General features: G+C 42.0%; 1 protein-coding gene across 1 annotated transcript; it reads right to left on the reverse strand.

The window, feature by feature from the left end:
* Positions 1-2,121: 2,121 nt before the first annotated feature.
* Positions 2,122-23,456, reverse strand: DUXB (double homeobox B). Its single transcript, XM_032323448.1, is given in 6 exon segments — positions 2,122-3,114; positions 3,117-3,422; positions 4,386-4,540; positions 4,920-5,025; positions 7,525-7,685; positions 23,393-23,456. Coding segments are annotated over 6 exon segments (1,050 nt in total). The 3' UTR covers positions 2,122-2,856.
* Positions 23,457-24,759: the final 1,303 nt, after the last annotated feature.

The following is a 24,759-nucleotide window of genomic DNA, read 5'->3' on the forward strand; positions in this document are numbered from 1 at the left end:
GCACATGCCCCTTCCTAACTTCTTAAATGACTAGATTGACTTAAATTTCAAGGTCTGTCTTTATTGGGCTGCAGATTGTATAACTTTCCCTGGGAATGTGTGAAGGGGAACATAAGTCCCCAAATAAAAGTCGTCTAAAACCTTCAATTGTACAGATAAATCCTAGTGACCTTCTCTAGGAACAAGAATATCCACCCAGTAGTGGATTATTATCTGTTATCATCAGCCTGGACTTAACCTTTTGAGTTCTCATTTTTCTGTGCTTTACCTTAGGGTTTTTAATATGTTTCTTTAGCATATTTTCTTTTATTTTCCCCCGTTTAAAAAAAATTATTTATTTACTTGAGAGAGAGAGCACAGAAGGGGAGGGAGAAGCAGATCCCTGCTGAGCAGGGAGTTCCATGTGGGGCTCAATCCCAGGACCTTGGGATCATGACCTGAGCCAAAGGCAGACACTTAACTGACTGAGCCACCCAGGTGCCCCTTGAGCATATTTTCTTGAAGCAAATGCCATTTATGCTTCTCTGTCAATAATAAACATTACCATAAAACTCATTCTGCTTATCTTTTTGCTTTTATCCTCTCAGATTCTCTAGTTTTCAGTATGGTTGTGCCTGTCAACAACAAAGGGCTTCCTCAGTTCTGCAGCATTCAGTTTTGATAGTTTGTTGCCTTTGGGGTGTTTCTGGGGAATGAATCAGGTTTTACAAGCTTGGCGCCTGGGCACCGTGGGCTGCCTCAGGTCATAAATTTGTGTCCAAAGATAGGAAGAGCTCATCTGAGCTCTTCAGAGAAGCTTGCTGCTAACTGTTCTGCCTGTTTTGTGTATTTAACTGGAGGCTTTTCCACAATATAGACTTAAGTAAATCAAATTATTTTCTAATATTTTTAAAGCAGGTAGTGGAAACTTTTTACAAATAAATTTTTACAGAGGTTAAAGTAGTTAAAACATGGAGCTCATTAGACGGGGGGTGGCTCTAGTGCCTTTGGCAAGCAAACCAAAACCTAAACCAGAGACCATATACTGAAAGCTAAGAAAACCAAATGCAAGAAGAGGAAATTTGGATACATGGAGAGGCACACTGCAGTGTGTGCCCAGAGGGAAGACCATGTGAGGACACAGGAAGAAGATGGCCGTTCGCATAGCAAAGAAACAGGCCTCAGAAGAAACCAAACCGGCAGATACTTTGAGAACTGTGAGAAAATGAATTTCTGTCATTCAAGCAACGTAATCTGTTCATTCACAAACACCAAATCTGTCTGGTTCTTTTTTTTGTTTTTTCTGATAGATGCCACAGTAATTTGAGTGTTCCTTATGTGTGTATATGTGTGAGTTTTAATTTGTTAGGTGGTAAAGTCCAGCTAATATTAGGAAAAGTAATTTCTCCTGAGTGTAATTTGACCATAAATACTGATGTTGGAATATTCTGATGCTTGAGTGTTAGTGTGTGAGCATCTAGAGAAACTCTTGGCGTAACGCACGCATATATCACCGGTAAGGATGTATACCTTATACCTGTTTGTGTTAGTGTAAAATGGCTATTTTTGTAGTACTGGGTGTATGTGCAAGGCCCTTATTCTGACACCTTCATATGGAAAGTAAATAGCAAATGTGACAATGCAGATTGATAAAATGAACAAAAAAAATACTTTTCAAAGATATTTTTACTGTACCAAAGTAACCATTAGTACACCTTCATACATCAAAATCTACTTTGAAAAGTTACCATTTCAGAAGAGAAAAAATGAAAATGACAATGGTTATCCTCAGGTTTTAGTTTAATAGAAAATTTATAATTTTCTGGATGTTTGTGTGTGTGTATATATATACATATATGTGTGTATGTATATATATAGACCCACACATAACACTGGTGAGTATATGAAAAACCTAAAAATGTAGAAATACTAGTATTAGAGTAAGTAATCACTACTGCATTTTCATTGTAAAATTTTTTATGTTTTAAATAGACAAAGGAAAAAAAATACAAGTGAAGATTACTCAGTATCGTGGATTTATCCTAATTCATTTGATCATTCTCTTATTGGTAGATACTAAGATAGTTTCTAGTTCCTATTAAAGCCCTCAGAGCTTTGGAGAAAAGCTCACTTTTATGAACTCACATCAGGAAATACACTATCCTTTTCATTTTCTGCATGATAAACTAATTTCAAGTTTGCTTTCCCATCTTGCTAGCGGGAAAGGGTGTGCTGATGTGTCCCTGGTAGACCTATTTTTGCTTGGGTTTGGTTACGGTTCATGGATGTTCCCGATTGGTGGACGTGGTGATTACAGAGAGGGGGTCATGTTTGTCAGAAAAATATTTGGTTCAGAAGGATTCCGCAGGCCTGTCTGGTGGCTAATGCCTATGGTGCTTCCAGAGGCTGGATGCAGCTTAGTCAGTGAAGGGAGTACAGAAAATAACCACTGCCCGCAAAGAAGTTAAGACTTCCATTTGGGTTTCCAGTAGTTTTCTCCTTCCTCTTGCATTAATCCTGTCCCAAACAGGATGACTTCACTGTTTACTGTTCTTTAAGTTGCACTGATTGTCCATCAAAAGAAGAGAGGCCTGGACCAGGTTTTGAGAATGACTTCTTCCTTCTGAAACTCAGGCCCTGGTGAGCTTTGTAGCATATGGAACACAGCCTGAAAATCATCTTCACTGAAGCACAGTTGGGGTCCTGGAGGGTTCTCTTTCTGTGGATTGGGACTCAGAAAAGGTAACCTTTTCCTCAACATCTGTGGGTAACAGGAGCTGACATAAGGCTTGACATAAGGCTCTACACATTGCTGGTGCAGTTGACTGAGGGAGTGGGCTGGTTCTCAGCTGACTGTGTGCTGTAGCCGTGTGTATCTCAGTATGTACCTTCTTGAGGATCCCATTTTGCGATCAGAGCCTGGCAGACCTCATCCCACCTTTGCAGAACGTAAGTTATGTCCACCTGTAGCAGATCCTGCGACTGGTGGTGTTGATGCTCAGGCCGAGACTCAGAATAGTCCTTCAACTGCAATACTCCTGGGCCAGTCTGTTCTATGTGATTCTGGCATTTTTCTTGGTTTGGGAGCCATAAAAGGGTCTGAGTGTCTGAGAGGTCCCCTCCTGAAGTTGAGGGTATTGGTAGGTAGGTCTAAGGGTCAGAGTAGAGAGAGAATTCTCTGCCTGCGTAGCCTGTGTAGGTTGCACCATCATGACACCTGGTCCTTGGCTCACACAAGGGACAGGAGCAGGTAGAAATGTTGGGTTCCTGCTGAAGGAATTGGAGAAAGCAAATTGATGAGACCTGCCCAGGGGAGTGGACAAATGAATTTGGTACTGTTGAGCTGTCAGATCTGGTCTTCCATTTGGGCCATCTGCCAAGGAATTCATGGACTCGCTTCTGCTCTGCTTTGGGTATAGGGATCTTTGGTTCTGAAACCACATCTACATGAAGAAAAGAGAGAAGATACAGGACAAGTGATTGCAGCTCTGTTTTTCATACTGTGTAAATTGCAAAAGGGCTATTAATTTCTGCCCCAATATCAGAAATATAAGTATTCCGTATGTGTGAAATTCGTTACTCTGGTTCATGTGTTCAGTATGTATGTGTGTGTGTGTGTGTGTGTGTGTGTATGTATGTGTACAAGGGTGTGTGTATACGCATGAAAACATAAATTGAGGTCATAACACTCAGCAGTCAACGATAGAGGAACTGAAACTGGCTGAAAAGGCATATGATCTAGATCCTTTCCTCCCTTTAATTTCAACAGTGGATCAGAAACCAATTTTCTTGACAGGTTGACATTTTTCTCTTTGCCAACATGTGCATAAAAGTCCCTATGTTATATATACATGTATAAATCTGATCAAGGATTGTTTCTGTGCTGATAAACTGATGATTGCTACTTTGTTATGAGCATTTAACATACTGAACCACCCTCTCCCTAACTTTAGAAGGTACCCAATGAGAGTGATTTTGTTCTCCCAACTGGAGGACATGTGACTAAGTATATAGAGTTTTGGGGGTGTCACAAATTGGGGGAGGGGAGGTGGGCAGGGTAACTAGTTGGTAGAGGCCAGGAGTGCTGAAAATACCTACTAGGCACAGGACAGCGTCCTAATAAAGGAATTATTGGACCAAAATGGCAGTTCCAACTGTAGAAAATTGTTCTCAAAATAGATACTTTCACATTTCCTCACGTATTTGCGGCTGGTGATTCTAAATGGGTATACCACTGACAAGAGTTCTTCATTTTGCAGGAGTGGGACTTGTAGTGCTAAATGTTTACCATCCCATACCTTTACATAGCCTTGATGATTGTGATAATCTAAGATAGGTCAGTTTTTTCAGCAACCCACCGGGGGCGGATAATATAACATATTTCATGTCACAGACACAGAACTTACTTGAATTCTTGGTTCCTGAATGCCTGTTTTTTTGGCCAGTTTTTCCCTGGTTGTAATATCAAGCAATCGGTTCCTCTCAGAGGCTTGAAGTAGGATGTGTGTTCGAGATCTTGGGACAGATGTCCAGTCTTGTCTGGCTGCTGTTGGTAAGTATTCTAAAGGAGAACATGGGAGTAGAAGATATCTTTTAGAACAGTTTTCATGTTTAAACTGGAAACTTGAGCCTGGGAAGGTCATGCTGATTACACTTACACTCCTTGAATCCCCAATGGTGACAGAAGAGGATGCTTGGAACAGAAGGACCAAAAGGCCCAGAACCTTGCCTGCTGAGAACCTCTCTGTCCTATCAGCTGTGGGACTGTGCTTATCTTTCTGACACTAGGGTGCCCAGAATAAAAGCTGTAAGTGCCTCTCGAGATACTGATTTTTTTTTTTTTTGAGAACATGGGCATGACATGCCAAGTTGTTTCCATTTTCACTGGGACCCACTGAAGAAATGCATTTGAGCCTGTGGTTTTTTTTTTTTTTTTTCACCTTGAGTCCAAGGCTGATGATGGTGTTGTCCTTGGGTTTTGTCTTTTCCTAAGGAGCATCCCAATTCCAATTGTCTCTGTTTTGATCTGTGGTTTTTAAACCAGACCTAAGTGGGAGAAGAAGATGTGAGAGTCATATAATTCAATCTGTGTCGGTCCAAGTATCAATATAATTAAAATTGATTTGATCAACTACCATTGTGATAATACCCATAAGAAAAAATTGATGTATTATGCTAGGAGTTACATTACTATTAGCTTACAATTCAGGACAGCATTTCTTTTATCACATGGTATCTCAAGAAAAAATATGACTTAAGAGACACTGTCAGTTCTACTGAAGGAGATCAATATTTCTTTTTTTTTTTTTTTTAAAGATTTTATTTATTTATTTGACAGACAGAGATCACAAGTAGGCAGAGAAGCAGGCAGAGAGAGGGGGGAGGAAGCAGGATCCCTGCTGAGCAGAGATCCTGATGCGGGGCTTGATCCCAAGACTCTGGGATCATGACCTGATAAGACGGCAGAGAGGCTTTAACCCACTGAGCCACCCAGGCGCCCAGATCAATATTTCTTTTACTCCCTTTCCTACTTCTCTCATAACAGGTCTTCAATCTGTGAAAGTCTTTTCTTGGCTTACCATCTGTTTATAAGTAACACCATTTTATAATGTGTAATACATACAGAATTGATTGTGGAAAAGAGTTTTTTTTTTTTCTTTTTTTTAAGTATGTATGAGTGTGGGGTACCTGGGTGGCTCAGTGGGTTAAAGCCTCTGTCTTTGGCTTAGGTCATGATCCCGGGGTCCTGGGATTGAGCCTCACATCAGGCTGTCTGCTCAGCTGCCCCCCCCACCCCCGCCTGCCTCTCTGCCTACTTGCGATCTCTGTTAGATAAATAATAAAAAAAAATCTTAAAAAAGTATGTGTGAGCAGGGTGGGGAGAGGCAGAGAGAGAGAGAGAACCTTTTTTTAAGAGTTATTTATTTATTTTAGAGTGTGTGAGCCGGGGGAGGGGCACTGGAAGAGGGTGAGAATCAGTCTCCCTGATGAGTGTGGAGGCCTACCCAGGGCTCAGTCTCACAAACCTGAGATCATGACCTGAGCTGAAATCAAGAGTTGGACACTTTACTGACTGAACCACCCAAGTGCCCCAAGAATATCTTTGAATGGAGAGTAAGTTAGCAAAGCTGAGCTGTACTGACACTCCTCAATATTCCCTCTTACCTATAATCATCAACAGATAACTTGTACACCTTGCTGTGCAACTTGTCACATATAAAACCCATGGAACTCCTTGTTTCCTCATTTCTGGAGTAGGGTTTGCAATGTACTTTCTAATTACTTGTTTTATTTTGATAATTTGTGATAAATTTAGTGTTAATGACCACCAATATTTAATAAACCACTCCTTTATCCAGGCATTGTGCTGAAAGGTTATCTGTGCTCTAAATTAAAATGTTTCCAGGTAAGTCTTAAGCACATCACCAGATAGTCCCACTTTTATTACTGGGATTTGAGTAAACGGTCTCTTTACACCTAGAACAAATGCATGAAAAGTAAAATATTTCTTCCCAGCATCCTTCAGACAAAGGTCCATACACGCCAATGGCTAATTGGAGGCTCTCTCAATATATAGACATAAAAATCTGAATTGATTATTTTCCATAAAGAGCACATTTTTACTGATCTTCATTGTTTTAAATGCTGTCTCACTAGGTATAATTATATTGTCTACAATTATCGCCTTGCTAACTGAAGAAATCCAACTTAGTTTCATTTTCATATCAGTAGCTCTATTCAATAATACAATATGGGATTTTATTTCATATGCTCTTTTATTTTTTTTTAAAGATTTTCTTTATTTGACAGAGATCACAGGTAGGCAGAGAGGCACGCAGAGAGAGAGGGTGGCGGCGGGAAGCAGGGTCTCCACTGAGCAGAGAGCCTGAATCGATTCGGGGCTTGATCCCAAGACCCTGGGATCATGACCCGAGCTGAAGGCAGAGGCTTTAACCCACTGAACCACCCAGGCGCCCCTATGTCATATACTTCTGTGTATGAATTACACTTCAGGTATAAAAAAAAAAAAAAACTAGCCTGAAAATTGGGAACATATGTGAGTTCTTGCCCCACGGTTTCCTTATAGCTACATATTAATACTCATCCTGCAGTATTTATCAATAAAAAAAATTTTTTTTTTAATTTTTAAGTAATCTCTACCCCCAATGTGAGACTTGAACTCACAGCTCTGTGATCAAGCATTGCTTGCCTCTACCAACTGAGCCAGCAAGGTGCCTGGTACACTTCAATACTTAATGATACCTTATCATTAACATAGCATTATAATTTCCTAAATTATGTAAATCTTAAAAACTTACCTCCTATTGGGAGAGCCTGAACCAGTCTGTGTATTCTCCTGCCATCAGTGAACATACCCAGCCCAAATTTCCACAATTGGTAAAAGATATAAACGCAGTTCTTGTTTTTAATATACAACAAAAAGCCCCTGAGCAACAAACTGGACATAAGAATGGCCTGAAAGTCCCGAGCCCAGCCTTTCTCTTTACCTTTAATCTGACAGTGAAATAGAAACCTATGCTTAACCTGAATTTTGGAAACCAATTTTGAAATACCAATTTCTTTGGCCCATTGTTTCCTGGTAGCTCTGTCAGGGTAAAGGTTTTGTTTAAACCATTCTTGGAGGATATCCTTTTGACTCTGGTTGTAAACAATCCTGCCTTGCCAGGTTTCTTTTTGTAGTATGCCTGATGAAGAGAAAATGGGAAGAGGGGTATGGAGGATATGTTCATGGATTAAAAACTCTGTGTAAACCTAAGTCTTCACTTTTTTTTCCAGGTTGAAAGCCTATACGTTCAACAATGATTCTCTATTTTTACTTTAGGAGTACAGCTAAAGTCATGCTGAATTGGAGACATGTATGTTAAGTATGTACGTATAATAGAAAAAAAATGACAATCTGTGATATGAGTTACTGAAAATACGAAAAATTACTCAGAAAAAATAGGAAGCAATAGGAGCTGGGAAACATAATGGAAATAAACAAGTAAAACCTTAAGAAATTGAGATAAATTACACAGTAGCCAGTACTTTGTGGTAAAATACATTTTAATATAAAACATTAGGTTTTCCATGTGTATTTTCTCCATTTACGGTGTCAACTTCAGAACTTTTGACAACCCACTTGTGGGACTTATGGCTCTTATTTTAAATTTGAAATTCCAGTCTCCAACTTGAAAGCACTTTTCAGTCCCCCGACACAGCTTACGGATGCAAACAGCTCCTGCTCCAACAATATTCTTCTCTAATTATGATTGTGTTTTCAACTTTTTTATTTTTTTTAAAGAATTTATTTATTTATTTGACAGAGAGAGATCACAAGTAGGCAGAGAGGCAGGCAGAGAGAGAGAGAAGGAAGCAGGCTCCCCGCTGAGCAGAGAGCCGGATGCGGGACTCGATCCCAGGACCCTGGGATCATGACCTGAGCCGAAGGCAGTGGCTTAACCCACTGAGCCACCCAGGCGCCCGTGTTTTCAACTTTTATAAACTCTTTAAAATAAAGCATGTGGCATTATCCAAGAGCAAATTGCAGATGAAAACTTACGCTTTTAGTGCTGTTCAAATCTATCTTGGGAAGAACTGCCTGGATCTCAAGAGGTGAGTAGGCAACTGAGCAGGACTCCAAGACACACCTTATCAACACCCAGGGTGACCCACCCATTTCTTAAATGCCCTTCTATTTAATCCCTTCATTAAATGTTTAGGGCTTTTAGAAAGAAACTTGAAGTAATCAGATTAAGAAGTACAGATTCCACCAGGCAATTTTACATCTCTCCTAATGTCTTTCCAAATATGACTTAGAATCTGTGCTCTCTAGTTTACACATACATACAGACATTTCTAAGTGTTTTGTTTTCCACAGTGTTTTAGTACTCTATAAATTATTTTGGCTTGATGATGATACGATATTGTACAGATATATATATGTCACTTTATGTTTTTCCTGAGTTCTTACTGAAGCACTTTTTAAAAATTCTGTTCAGTTAGCCACTGTATAGTAAGTGTATCATTAGTTTTTGATAAATGTTCAATGATTCATTAGTGAAACACTTTTTTAAAAAGGTATTATTTATTTATTTGAGAAAGTGTGAGCGGAGGGGGAGTGGGAGGCAGACAGAGACTCAGGCTCCGGCTCCCCGCTGAGCAAGTAACTGCACACTCGGCTCCATCCCAGGGGCCTGGGATCATGACCCGAGTGGAAGGCAGATGCTTAACTGACTGAGCCACCTAGGTGCCCCAAAACACATCTCTTTCCATCATTGATAGGAAGGTGTACATGCCATCTTCACTTGTCTGTATGCTAGTTATTAAAAAAAGAAAAGTATCTAGGTTTCAAGGTATTTTGTCGATTGAATTATACAATCAGTTGGGTTTAAGTAAAGGAGATTATCCTTGATAATCCGGGTGGGGCTGATAGAATCATGGAAAAATCTTCTTTTATTTTATTTTATTTATTTATTTATTTGACGGAGATCACAAGTAGGCAGAGAGGCAGGCAGAGAGAGAGAGAGAGAGAGAGGAAGGAAAGCAGGCTCCCCACTGAGCAGAGAGCCTGATAGAGAGAGAGAGAGAGAGAGAGAGAGAGGAAGGAAAGCAGGCTCCCCACTGAGCAGAGAGCCTGATATGGGACCTGATCCCAGGACCCTGAGATCATGACCTGAGCTGAAGGCAGAGGCTTAACCCACTGAGCCACCCAGGCACCCAGAATCATGGAAAAGTCTTAAGAGCAAAGTTGGGCATTCCTGGCGGGAAAGAAAGCTGCAGCTGTGGAAAGTAGCTGCATTCACATGAGAGTTTCAGCCTTCCATAGGGTCTGCCCCAGAAATCTCATTCTTGCCTAGCCAGGTGTTACAATTGTATAAGCCCATAATAACAAAAGTCTATATATGTATATATACATGAGCACACATGTGTATGTATAATTTCACTAGTTTCCTATGAGTTCCGAACACTACTGATCCTGTTTTTCTGGTTCACTACCTCTAGTGCTAACACCTGTTAGCACTAGAGGTAGTTCTATAAGAACAGACTTATAGATAAATATTTGTATATATTACATATATATTTAAATATATATATATTTATATATAAGTTTAAATATATATAAATATATATAAATATAAATAAGTACTTGGGTCACCTGGCCAGAATCAAAGCCATGTGAGGTGGTTGCTGAGGTCAAAGGAAATACTGTTAATATTAAACTTTTAGGGGCGCCTGGGTGGCTCAGTGGTTAAAGCCTCTGCCTTCGGCTCGGGTCATGATCCCATGGTCCTGGGATCGAGCCCCACATCGGGCTCTCTGCTGGGCGGGAGCCTGCTTCCTTCTCTCTCTCTCTCTGCCTGCCTCTTGCCTACTTGTGATCTCTGTCTGTCAAATAAATAATAAAAAATAAAAATCTTAATAAAAAAATATTAAACTTTTAATACCAGCTACTACCTTGTGACCATTTGCAGAATTGAGGATATACTAGTTTTGAGAGTTTTGCTATGAATCTGTATATGTGGTAAAATACTTTGTTTTCTTCCCACAGTTATCCCCAATAATTCATTAATAATAGTTAACTTTATTATTATTTCAAGTAGGCTCCATGCTCAACTTGGGGGTCTGAAATCATGACCCTGAGATCAAGAGTCACATGTTCCACTGGCTGAGCCAGTAGGCATCCCAGTAATAGTTCACTTTAAAGATTTTTCATTTTATTTTTTTATTTTAGAGAGAAATAGCACGAGCAGGTGGAAGGGCAGAGGGAGAAGGAGAATGCCAAGCAGACTCCACACTGAGCACAGAGCCCCACATGGGGCTTGAGCCCAGGATCCTGAGATCATGACCTGAGCAGAAATCAAAAGTCAGATGCTTAATGACTGAGCCACCCAAGCACCCCAATAGTTCACTTTAAATCACTGTATTTAAGGTGTATCAAAAGAGAATGATGCACATGACTCAAGGATGTTGTGTCTTCTTGGGAAAGGCTTCTTAGTGTGTTTCTACTGTAGGCAAGATAGTTGTACTATATTAGGCAGAAATATCACTTTTTTAAATTTGGAAGTCATATATGGTTTCAGGAGAGGTGTATGGCTTATACAGCTCAACAACATGTAGACAGAAATGATTAGTTTTATGTGTCAGTATGGCTAATCTATAGAACTTATTCTCTCATCTAGTTGCTTCTGTGAAGGTATTTTGTAGAAGTGAGTAAAGTCCACAATCATTTAACTTTAAGGGATATTATCCTATATAATCTGGCTGGGCCTAAGTCAATCAACTGAAAAGCCAATAGAGACTTCCCTGTGAAGACATTCTTCCTGTTCATTGATGTTCAGCTCATGCTCAAGAGTTCAGCCCATACAAGGAATTTTTGAATTGCCTAGTGAGTCTCTAAAGTCCCACAGGCTAATTCCTTACAATTAATCATTATATATACTGATTCTGTTTCTGTAGTTGGATGGCTGAACTCGGCCTTATTTGGAAATGATGACATTTAACAGGGAAAAAGTGTATATGTGGATTTGTCACAGAGACAAACCATGGGTGGTGGAAAACTTTGTTGAATCCTAGAAAAATGCCTACTCGTGTTACACCACTATCAATTTTTTTTGGTAAAGCTATGTTAGCTGCGAAAACCTGGAAGGCAGAAAATAGGTGAAACCCACTTGTGCCTTGAATTATGGAAACAGAATTTTCTGTCATTATTTATTAAAAAAAGATTCTATTTATTTGACAGAGAGAGAGACAGTAAGAGAGGGAGGAATACAAGCAGGGGATGTGGGAGAAGGAGAAACAGACTCCCCGCTGAGCAGGGAGCCCAAGGTGGGGCTCCATCCCAGGATCCTGGGATCATGACCTGAGCCAAAGGCAGATGCTTAGCCATCTGAACCACCCAGGCGCCCCATTTTCTGTCATTATTTACATGCTCTTGGCCACTGTTGCCTGGGACCATCTAGAAAGAAATGAGCTCAGAAGGGAATGTGTTAATAAAGGCATAATCTATTACTATTGGAAACAAAAAAGAGAAAGGAATTGTTGTTCAACAGGAAGAAGGGTAGGAGAATTCATGAACTTTAGGGTAAGGGGTACAGGTAGATTTTATACTCATTTAAATGAAGACATAAAATGCTGGAGACCTACTTTTTAAGAAAAATTTTATACATAGTTAAGAATTGCAAAAATCAAAGCTGGGTTGTGATTTAAAACCTTTGGTCTATGGCAAGGATTGCATTGAAACTTCGACCAGTAAGTAATTTCTCTATTATTTAAGCATTCCTGTAAATTGCCATGGGGAAAAATGGAGTGTGCTTTTGCCACAGAGAACTGATAAGCTCGAGATATTTTAGTTAAGATGAGAGAGAAATTAGGCGTAATGAGTTAGGGGGTGAGCTAACTGCATCCGGAAGTAAATGGAATCAGGGTAATTGGTTCGTACTTCTGTTTTCCTTTTTCTTTTTTTTTTCTTAATACCGCAGTCTCTAGGGTCCCTACTAATGAAGCCAAGCAAGACAAGAGACAATCAAGGATCTGGTCTGGGCACCTTAGCCAGGAAGCAGAAATTGATCTAAAAAGGGGGGAAGCATTCTCCCTTAAAGGTCTACGCCTAAACATCTCCCCAGCTGAATCTTGCTACTGCTCTGTTCCAACGGATGCCATCTCCCCCCCTCTTCTCCACAGATGAGAGGATGCTCACTACATGGGTCCAGCCCCTATTTCAGCTGCCTCATAGCCTGGGCTTTTGCTCTTTGAGATCTTGATGAAGGAACTGTAGTGGGATCTTCTCGTTGCTTTTGGTGTGAATGGAGGTTTCATATTATGTCTGGTGGAGAAGGGTAAGATTATTTGGTGTACTTTAGAGATGGAAGTTAATAACGTTGACCAAACATATGAACCATGGTGTATTTAATAGGGTCCACTTATTTCATGCCCAGCCTCATGTCACTAGCCCCATTAGGCCTTGTCTTCTAGGGGGACTGGACTTCACAAATTGTTGATTTCAGGCTTTGCCCTGTGATTTCTTTCAGTCAGTGAATATAGGAATGTACCATCTTTGAGCAGAATCCTCCATTTTTGGGGGCCATTGCTCTTTTCTCACTGCCATGACCCTTCTCTGTCCTACATAATGATGACCCCCATTAAGCTGAATCCCAAAAGGATGAAAAATAGACTTTTGTTGAGGTAAGTCACTCGTGTTTGGAGGTCACTTATTGCCATGACAGAATTGAGGCCAAGGTGGGTGTACAAATTTGGTTTTTGTATTTTAATCTCTGAGATCAGAGTTAAGGCTTTAAACAATTATCTGAATATTCCAAGAAACCAGTTTTTATAATTTTTATAGCCCCTTCTCTTTTAACTGCAGTAAATTTCCATGAAATTTAGAAGGGCATGAAATTCATTCTCTAAACAGAAAGTTCCAAGAGACTTATCCTACCTCAGGTGTGAAACCTAAGGGGGCACTAGCAGGACGGGATCCATTTGGTTGAAGATCACGGGAAGTTATTTGCTCAGCTGGTCATGTGACCTGCAGAAAATGAGGGAGTCTCCCTGGACCTGACACTCAGAATGTTGCGTACATGTGCAAGAAAGGAGGGAATCCATATGTGTTCTTCATCCTGGAGAAGATGTTTACTTGTTCTTTAAGAAGAAAGGACACAAAGAATTAAAGACCTCCCTGGATTTCGTTATCCGGTTACCCTGATTGGTTTATTAAGAAGTAGAGACAAATTCACAGTCTCAGGGCCAATAGAAGGGGGAATTTGGTTCAGAAAGTAACTGAGATGACATAGTTTTTGGGCCTCGTCAGAGGGGGTGAGGAGCTCTCTCCCTGGTGGCAGATGGGACAGAGTGATGTCAGGACGTAGACAGTGGGTAGGGCATGTGAAAAATGAAGGCTATCTTTCCCAGGACTGTGGTGGTGCAATGCCCTTTTCTAGAACCACAGCCTCTTCCAGTAGAGGCAATGGCCCTATGGTTTACATGTCAATCAAGGCCCCTCAGAATCTGACCCATTTGCAGTCTCCTCACCCTTGTTCATGAAGACGCCCTTTCTGTCCTACAGGAGGGTTCCAGCTGTCCCACCCACACAATGCATCTTTCCTACAACCATTCCTTTGCTCAAGCTGCCCCACCAGGTGAGGTAATGACACACTTCCTGATACCCCAGATATCGATTTCTTCTATGCACACGGTTCTTAGGTAATTGATATTCACAGATTTGACCACAGATTGTTGTAGGACCCTAACTATTTCATTTAACTTCCCTAATGCTCATTTTACTTCATCGGCTCTAATTTCACTGCAGCAGTAGCCTGGAAGGTGTCAACCCCGAGTGGGGCTCCAACTGGAAGGAAGATGCACTTGTGTGGGACACTGTGGTTAAAGAGACCTTAAGTGATAGGGGGAATGGAATCCAACCCTGTTCCCCCCATAGAGTGACAAGGATCCCGCATGGCGCAGCCCCTGTAGGAGAGGGGCAGGGAGGAGGGCACCTTTCCAGGCAGCATTTTCCTGATGGCCCTGCCCCAGGCTGCAGGGGTTGAAGGAACTGTTCTGACCCTTGTGAGGGCCCGCCATCAGTGTTCCCGGTCCTGCTGCTGAGTTCCTTGCCCATCTTCCTAATCCCCCATGGTTTGGCATTTGTTACTCTTGAAGAAAGTCCTTATAAGGATTTCCACTGAGGCTGGGTGATTTTGGGGTGAGGTCATGGAAACAGACATTTTTCTCTGGATTTTGTGCTACCACATGCAGGAATGATTCTATGATTGATATTTTAATAAATCTTATCTTTAGGAACCAAAGCTTGAACAAGGCCAGTGCCATAATTGTGAAGGAGAAGCCGTCACCTGTGTTGGTCAGGAGAGAGGACGGTTGGTATTTTGTGGTTTAGACAATGTTCTAGTTTTTCAGAAGAACACCAAGACATAACTGAGGGTACCAGGCCTGGTCCTGGCCATTGGGTGCAGCTTTGCTCTTTCTCATATGTTTCATCAAGAAGTAGGGGCAGGAGGTGAGCTCGAGAATTGCAGTCCATCTGCTGGAGCCATTGTGCTGTCTGCTCTCAAATATGGGTCTGGAGTAAAGATGGAAAAGAAAAGTGTTGTCAGAAAATAATGGAGCCATGAGGAGTCCAACTGGGGGAGGAGGGAAACCTGGGCTGGTGACATCCAAGACCTGCTGTAAAGGGAAGAACCAGTATGCAGGCAGCCACGGTGCCCTGGGGCATTCCCCTGAGAACCACCTCTTTCCAATCTCTCCCGATGTCTGACCCTTCTCTACCTTCTCCTCTCTCCCATCTGTTGCTTCCCCCTCCCTCTCTCACATCGGCCATCTCAGTCCTGGGAAATGCTGAAATGGAAGCTTAGGGCTGGTAAGTGCTGAGCTTCCTCACTGCTAGATGCCGCCTGGGGAGGGTGAAGGGGTAGAGGAGGCTGAGCAGTGACCCCACTGGAACACCGCAGCGTCTGTCCTGTAGCACATCTAGGAATATTCCAAAGAGATAGAAAAACTGATACAAAACAGAAATTTCTATTATGGAAAGCATTTTGAGTAAAATATTCACAGCACTGAAAAAGTACTTCAATTCAGGGGGGAAAAAATGGCTCTTACCCTAAATAAATGTTAAAGCCATTCGTGACTTCAGAGAATAAAATGGCAGTGGTACACTGGATCCAGTAGGACTGTGTGTGCCTATGCGTGCACACGTATTTCTTGGATAAACGTTGGGTGCCAAGTTGACTACTGAGTCATTCTCGCCTGCGCGCAGCGAATTGAGTCTCTTAGAGACAAATTTCCTAGTGAGTTTACGTTGTATCTTTGTAAAACAAGTCTTATCCAGTTTTGGGGGGTGGCATCTGAGGACTTTTTTCTCCTCCAGGAGGGCACACCTGTTTCCCAGATTTTATGCTCAAGCTCTTAAGAAGAACGACGAGGAAAGATGTTGGTAATCACTGAATGTTAGCCTCGGAGGCCTCCTTTACCTGATGAATGGACAAATAAAATGTGGTGTATTTTACAATGCAATATTATTCAGACATGTAAGTTAATGAAATACATGCTATTAACACGAGTGAACCTTGCAAACATTAAGCCGAATCAAGAAAGCCAGACACAGAAGGCCACCTTTTGGTTGATTCCATTCCTACTGAAATGTCTGGGGTAGACAGATACATAGAGGCAGAAAGTAGGTGTGTAGTTTCCACTACCTGCCAAGGGAGGAGGGAGAATGGGACTGAGCGCTGGTTGATAGAGGATTTCTCTTTAAAGATGATAACAATTTTCTAAAATTAGCCAATGTTGATGGTTGTACAACCCTCCCAATATGCTGAAAACCATTGGATTGCACACTGTAAAAGGATATATTTTATAGTGAATAAATTACATCTCGATAAAATTACATCTCCATTCTCTGTTATCAAATGGAGAATAACTCATAGAAAGACAGCATAATGGAAAGGGTCGTGAAATGTTTACCCTCCAAGTAAGTGAATGTGTGGAGGAAACTTTCCCAAAACAGTTCATATTGAAAAACTGCTTCCAATGAACGTGTAAATTAAGGAGTCACACACTATCATCAAATTTAAGGCCATTGCTATTAACGGTTGTCAATGTACTGTATTCACACGGCACACATTTTAGATTAAAATCATCTCACTTGCTGTAACTTGAGTACTTATATAACATATCTTTGGCCAGAAAAAATTTTTTTTTATGCATTATATTGTGTGGATAACTCCAAAGAAGATACTGACAAATACTGGAAATTTCTTTTTTCTTTTTATTTATTTACTTTAAAAGATTATTTATTTATTTGACAGAGAGAGATCACAAGTAGGGAGAGAGGCAGGCAGAGAGAGAGGAGGAAGCAGGCTTCCCGCTGAGCAGAGAGCCCAATGTGGGGCTTGATCCCAGGACCCTGAGACCATGACCTGAGCCAAAGGCAGAGGCTTAACCCTCTGAGCCACCCAGACGCCCATCTTTTTATTTATTTATTTGAGAGACTGAGATCACAAGCAGGCGGAGAGGCAGACAGAGAGAGGAGGGGAAGCAGGTTCCCTGCTGAGCAGAGAGCCCAATGTGGGGCTCTATCCCAGGACCCCAAGATCATGACCTGAGCTGAAAGCAGAGGCTTTAAACCACTTAGCCACCCAGACGCCCCAAATATTGGAAATTTTGAAAGCATGGAATGCATAATACAATCTGATTAATGTTGAAAATGAGAGAGCACTAAAATGTAACTCAAAAACATCCATTCATTTCCAGCGTTCACTTTCTTTTTTCAAAAAGAAAATAACATCAATCTAAGGAATGTCACTGTGTTTATTGGCCAAGAGATAGTGCATGTGATTATGAATAAGTATTAATGTTAAACTTAGGAAGTATTGCCTTAAAAATTATGAAAATATATTTTACCAATCACTAACATTGGTTACAATTTTATTCAAATTAAGTTTCTATTAATCAATATTTTAATAGTGCTACATCATTATATTGATAAACTATAATTATTCATTATTATTTCATAACCCAGTCTCAACAATATGAGCCCAGACGATATAAATATATGAATAAATTTAGAATTTATGATATGTTTCCTATTAGAACACTCAGTTATAATTGTTTAATATATTTGTTAATTATTATATCATTTGAATTATAGTTATTATTATATCATTTAAAGTTACCCTTTTATTTTGGATACTTTCACATTGTTCTTGTTTCCTAAGATATTCATGCCACTTTTCTCTTGACTTCCAGACTTCATAAAAATCAACATATCACTGAATCCTGCTGTCTTAAAATCTGAGGCCTCTCACTGTCTGGGTGCTACCGGAAGATATGTAAGTTCTATTGTCAATCATATTTTATTTGCAGTATTCAAATTAAGAAGTTCAAAATAAAAAGTGAAATTCCCAAGAATGTGAATTTTATTAAATTTATTATAGATTATAAAATTCACATTTTATTAGAAGGATCCTGGGATCCTTCAGAACTCTCTCATGTGTGTATGACCATGGGGGGTCGGGGGAACTTCTCCATGAATAAATTGGTGAAGCTGGGATGCTAATAACATGCGAGAAAGTGTGAGGCCCTGGGCGCTTGACATAAGTGGCCAGAAATAACATAATGTGTTCAGATCTTAAGATTTCCATTGCACAAACTTTATGTCCTATCACATCTTCTTATCTCATCTTGCATTCATTATAGCGCATACCTCACTGTTTATTGCTAATAATCTAGGGTAGCACTTTCTTCATATTCCTTAGAACAGAATGCATACCATTTATGAACAAATATATATGTATATATATTTATTTATAGAACACTTACGCACTTATATATTCTGATCATATTCTTCTTTTATTATTTTTTATTCTTCTGTTATTTTGTCTCAGAAAAGACCAGTTGCCTTTCTGAAACCTGAAGTGTCCCAAATATTCTAACAATTCTATAAATTAGATATTCCATTTGATAATATTCTATCAGTTAGAAGAAATATGTAAAGAATGGTCTAACCAAATAATCACGCCTCAATTCTAAAATCTCTCCTCCTTTCTGATTTTGTTTTTCTCGGTTATTTACATATCTCTCAGTCCACTGAGGAAGTACAAAGTATCATTAAAGAAAATGCTCCTATCTGCTGAAACTCAGATTCCATATTTTGTTTTAAGGCACCTTGGTTAATGCAGTTATTTAAAAAAGTTTTGTTCTTTAGAACAAACCATGAAGTCATGCTGAATAGCTTTTGATTTATTCTGGAATGTATATTCACTTGCTACATGACTTTCCCCCCAACATCTGATTCTAAGACATCCTTAAGTTGAATTCAACATCCTAATCAAAATTCACAAACTTACACCCACATCAACAGGAATACAAACTAAAGTTACGAAGAAAGACATAACTGGGAATAGGGTACCAAGGGGAGGGGTGGACGCAGTGCCCAGCACGGTGAGCTCACAAACAGTTCTTCCCTGGGAGCTTGTTTGTCTGGACCCACATTGGGCTTAGTCCTGGACACCATCTGGGCACTCAGGCACCTTTGATATTGGGGGACATTTCATGTAAATCAGTACTCAGAGATGTGTCTGGGTGTCAGGTCTCACCTTGGGTCATGTCAGGGGTGCAGGGCATCGGGCCTGGCCGATGTGGCAATCTGTTCAGGTACAGGTTGTATCAGGAAGCCTCCAGGCAGAAACTGTGCTAGAGAGTAACTTAGGATGAAAATACATCCTCAGGTGCTTGGATGGCTCAGTGGGTTGAGCCTCTGCCTTCAGCTTGAGTCATGATCTCAGGGTCCTGGGATTGAGCCCCATGTTGGGCTCTTTGCTTGGTGGGGAGTCTGCTTCCCCCCCCCTCTGCCTGCCTCTCTGCCTACTTGTGATCTCTCTCTCTGTCAAATAAATAAATAAAATCTTAAAAAAAAAATGAAAATACATCAACCGATGGAGACCCCATGTCCTTGCTTTAAGTGGGGACAAATCTGCCGATATCCAAAACATTCACAACTCCAGATGATCAAAGAAAAACCACAGTCACGTGATCAAGTGAAATGTCAGGGTACCGCTAAAAACTCACAGCGATTCTTCTGCTGTGGAAGGAGGTGCTTCCTCTGGGCTACTATTTCCCTCCAAGTAACAACTGGGTGATTTGTCTTTAGAAACTGAATAGGAGCCACTCTGGGATTTTTTTGTGTGTGTCTCTAATAGTCTCATTCACCTGCAGCCAAGGTTAGAGATGCACACTATTGCATGCGTTATGCCCGTCTCCACAAGACTGGGAGGATTCTGCATTTTGATAACTTGAGCAATGGAATACATTTACTCCTGGGCCCCATCTCATTAAGATCACCATTTTCAAAGACCTCAGTGTCCTCAGGAAAGTGACCTGCTGTTGTAGAAGGTCGTTTCTGTGTGTGACTTGCTATGACCCGTGAGCTGACAATACTGTGAGGGTCGAAGGGCAGTGGCATGCCCATAGCCTTGTTTATGTTTCCTTGCAGTCCTGTCATAGTGACAGGAAGCTGATCCTGGGAGAAGAGGGCTTCCCAAGGCTCAGTTGTGCTGGGCTCCTCCTCCGCATGGGCTGGGTGCCCTTGCTCTGTTCTGGTGGAAGACAGAGTTCTAGACTGTGGACATCAGCTCTAACTGTCACCGGGTTGGCCTGGCAGTGGCCGAGGATGGGACAGCTTCATGGAAGGCCTTTCCATTCCCAAGATAAGCCACCTTCTGTTTTTTGTTTTTTGTTTTTTAAAAGATTATTTATTTATTTATTTGACAGACAGAGATCACAAGTAGGCAGAGAGGCAGGCAGAGAGAGAAGGGGAAGCAGGCTCCCCGCCGAGCAGAGAGCCCAATGTGGGGCTTGATCCCAGGACCCTGAGATCATGACCTGAGCCGAAGGCAGAGGCTTTAACCCACTGAGCCAGCCAGGAGCCCCCGCAAAATAAGCCTTCTGCTGGGGAGGGAGAGGTGAAGGACATTAGAACAGAGAAGGGAATTAAGAGTCCTAGGAAGTGTTTTCACCATCATAATCTGGCCTGAGGCTGGCCATGGTAGAACACTGGGCTGGAGTGTTTGCCTGGGGAGGCCCAGCGCCTTGTGGCCTCTGGTTAGATCCGAGTTCAGATTCCCTTTCTTGTATCCCAGTGACTCCACTTTACTTACATTCTCCTTCACCGAAGTGTGTGCCCTGAAAGGCTGGTTTTGAGGGCTGTCAGTTAAGGTCAGAGAGGTCAGGAGGGTCAGCGGGAAGCGAGGGGCATGGCGTAGGGTGCCACATGAAGAAAACGATAAGACTGGGTTGTCTCTGAAGGCAGACTCCTCTGTGTGGTCATCTTTGTGCAGAGCTGGATTTTGAGGCCAGAGGCTAGAGGTTTCCGAGTCCGCAGGCATGTCTCCTTGGAGATGTTCAAACAATTAAATACAAGGTGAATACTGAAGGATGTTCCTATAGAAGGTTCACAGACTGCTCTCTTTCAAGAACAGCTTAGTAAGCCATATCCATCTTTTTAAGTGGAGTCAAGTCAGCTCTTGGCACACAGAAGTAGGCTCTGTGTTTCTAATCCCTCTAGGTGTAAGATCTGGCATGATAAGCCCTCCTTATGGGACCTTATTAAACTGCCATCTCCGAGATACTGTCCTTACATCATCTGGAACAAAGAAACAAGGCACTCACCAAATTTACTGCCAAACCAATTCTATTTATGAAGCATTATCTTCAAAATAATCATTCTATTGAGCTTTAGTTTGAGCAAATATACAATTATTTAGCAATAGCAGTGAAAACAATTGTAAGAAAGTCCAAAATTACATCAGAAGAGAGGAAAAAGTGTTCCTGTTTCTGGATGAAATAGTAATGACAAAAGTAATATTCATGTTTTATGTAATGAACGTTTATAAAAAACTGTCCTAAACATTATAATCCTATTAGTTCTCCATATTGCGCAATCACTTAAAGGCAGGAAGACAAAGAGAAAGAAATCAAAATTATTTCAAAAGAAAGACCACATTCCTTTTGTGTTTCTGATTATTTCAGTGGTCTTGTTAACAGGAATGAAGATGCTGTCATTACAGCACCTACAAATAGAATAACATGGAAACATCATGTTTCGAGAGACACCTGGAAAAAACTTAGAGTTCTAGAACTTGTTTGAGACCCAGTTTCCTCACCTCTTATGCCATTCCTTTCCTCAAGGCGAGCCACAGTGGGGCTAACTGAGATAAATAGAAACCTGGTGTGGGGGCAAGCACTCCGGGCTTCGAGAGACTTGCTAAGTGCTTGTACTTTCCCCCACCTCCTTCACTTGGGACTGTCCAGGCTGGTGGAATGTTCTGGGTCCCTGAGATCCAGCAGCTTTTCCTTCAACACAACAGCACCCACACTCTTTACTGCCTAATTGTGGTTTAGGAGTCCTGGTACCCTACCACGTCTCCTTTAGCATCTTCCTCTTTTCCTACAACACTGGGACTGGCACCCATTCCCACTGCCCACATTTCTGTGGCGTGTACGACTCACTGTCAGGGGTCCATCTCAAAGGGGCTGGCCTATCACCCACGCAGAGAGGGTAGAGTGGTCTGATAAAAACTGAGGTTCTTCAGGGAAACTGCAGGCAGTGGGGAACAACAGGGTCCCAGGTGAGGCTCAAGAAGGCACCACAGATGTGTGTGTCCCGCCCAGGGAGGCCCGACCTGCCGGAACTGTGTGAGGTCTCAGGTCCTTCCCTCTGGATTCATGCATTCACTTCTCGCTAAATTCCTCACATCCTTTTTTTTTTTTTTTTTAAGATTTTATTTATTTATTTGACAGACAGAGATCACAAGTAGGCAGAGAGGCAGGCAGAGGGGTTGGGAGAAGCAGGCTCCCTGCTGAGCAGAGAGCCTGATGTGGGGCTCAATCCCAGGACCCTGAGATCATGACCTGAGCTGAAGGCAGAGGCTTAACCCACGGAGCCACCCAGGCGCCCCAATTCCTCACATCCTTAATGAGTGCCTGCCATGGGCTGGACAGGACGGCTCCATGGGGATAAGATAAACTCTGTTGTAACAACCTGTACCATTCAGAGGAAAATGCAGACTATACACGAGGAAATAAAATTCCTTCAGAGAGGATGGATGCTCTGAGGCCTTGAATAGGGAGAAGGAAGGGCAGGGATGAGCGAGCATAGACGCTAGCCTGCGGTGGTCAGGAAAGGTGCTTCCAGAAGCCAGGGCAGCATCGGTATCTCAGTGAAGAAGGCAGCACCCACCTATCTGGGGGAAAGGTGTTTCTGGCAGAGGAAACAGTGCGGGATCTGAGACAAAACAAACAGACAAACAGACAAAAGCTGACCTTGACATATTAACAGAACGTTAGGAAGCTTAGAGTTCTAAACTGTCCATGAACCTTCTTTCCAGCTGTCACTGGGCTGGCAGGCAGTGGCTGAGGGTGGATGGGGCCATCTACGAGGGACGAGGGTTGACAGCTTGGCCTTTGAGGTCCTTTCCAACCCCAAGGCCAGACTTGTGATGGGGACAGGAGGTGAAGGGCACAGAATAGAGCAGTGGGTCAAGGTCCTAAAAATGTCTCTGTTAGAGTCTTCATAATCCTGCTGGGAGCTGGCCTGGCTGAAGTGCTGGGTGTGTCCAGTGACTGTTGGAGGGGTCCGCCTGGGACACCTCTCAAAGATAAGACTGAGATTCGGTCTGAAGGATCATCCCAGGGAGCTTAGCTTGTGGACAATGAGAAGCGCTTTGCCTTAGGGTTAAAAATGAGTTCAGTGTTTCTCTTACACAATCTGATGACCCCATTTCTTCTGTGCCAAACCTAACTGAAATGTATTCTTTGAAAGGCTGGTTCTGGCATGTATGGTGGTGGAGAACCACATCAGGCTTCTGGTGGTGGAGAACACTGACTCCCAAGTGTGACTCACCTCTAAGAGCTGGTATCCCGTGCCACAGTTCCCCTCCGAGGGTAAGGGGTGAAGGTAGCGGCATCATTACAAGTACGTGTGATGACTAGTGAAGAAAGGGATGCTTGGCCATACAAAATGTTTCATACCCTTACCCTTTCTTATGTCAAAACTTAATCTTGTTAAACATATTAATGTTGTAACTAGAGTAGCTCAGCTCTTGTTACTAGCTCAGCTCTTGTTACAACCGAAATAAATGTTGCATTTCAAATCTGGAGAGAACTCCTGTAAAATTCCCTCTTAGCGTTCATGGTATGGGGCCTTGTCAAACAAAGCCAACCAAAATTCTATTCTTACTTACACACCAGCAAAGAAAGCAGAAGAAATATAAAGTCTCATTTTAAGAAAAAAGGAAATTCTGTGTTTCCGATGACGTTAGTGGACTCGTTAGTAGCCACAGAATACCACCTACAAATAGAGCAACAGGGAGACGCTGAATTTTGAGAGCCACACCCACTGTTCTAGAGCACCATCTAAGAATTACAATCCTATCAAGTTCCCACATGGGGCAGTGAGTGGTCTGAATGAAAGCTTTTTGGGCCACCCATGGCCAGGGGGAGGCAGACATCGTGCCACGCTCTGACCTTGATAAAAGGCTCAGACGCTAACGCGGTGATATCAAATTGGATGTGAGGGCTCGGGCAGAGGGAGCATCCCTGGATTTCAGCTGTCAGTGTTGCAGAGCAACACAAGTTAATTTCCAGTGTTTCTTTATGGGCCCTCTCCCCTCTGTTCCCATGGTTACCTCCAAAATGTTTTTGCCACTTGCAGGAAGAACCTCTGGTTCTAATTAGGACTGCATTTGCTCGTTTGCTAGTTATGCTCCCATTGTTTCTTACCCACTCATGGTGAGCCGGGAATGGCCGACTTCCCCTGACCTTGCTCAGCTCCCAGACCTATTCCCGCGATCTGCACTCAAGGCTGAGCCCCTTCCCCCTGCACCTGCTGATGTCTGGTTTTGCCCTCGGAAGAGTGTGCTCGTAGGCCTCCAACCTGTGCACATGTGGCCCAAACGCATGCATGTTTGCGGTCTCTGGAGCAGCTCCTCTTGAGTAAATGACCATTTCTCTCCACGAGAGGTCCTCGTACTGCTTCTCGGTGCGGTCTGCCGCAGTAACAGCTTCCGCAGAGGCGAGGCTGGGCAGCTTTTCAGAGAATGGGGAATGAGTGGAATTTCGGGGCGGATGTCCCAGATTGAGTGCTGATAACTTAGAAGGGGATCATAAAAACAGCAACTTCTTTTATCATGTGCTAAGAATTCTCTGCAAGTTCATTTCATTTAACCTGCATAGCTCGGTCAGAGTTGAGGAATTCGAGGGACCTGGTTT

The sequence above is a fragment of the Mustela erminea genome, chromosome 19 (assembly GCF_009829155.1).
Source record: "Mustela erminea isolate mMusErm1 chromosome 19, mMusErm1.Pri, whole genome shotgun sequence".
NCBI classification, from domain to species: domain Eukaryota; kingdom Metazoa; phylum Chordata; class Mammalia; order Carnivora; family Mustelidae; genus Mustela; species Mustela erminea.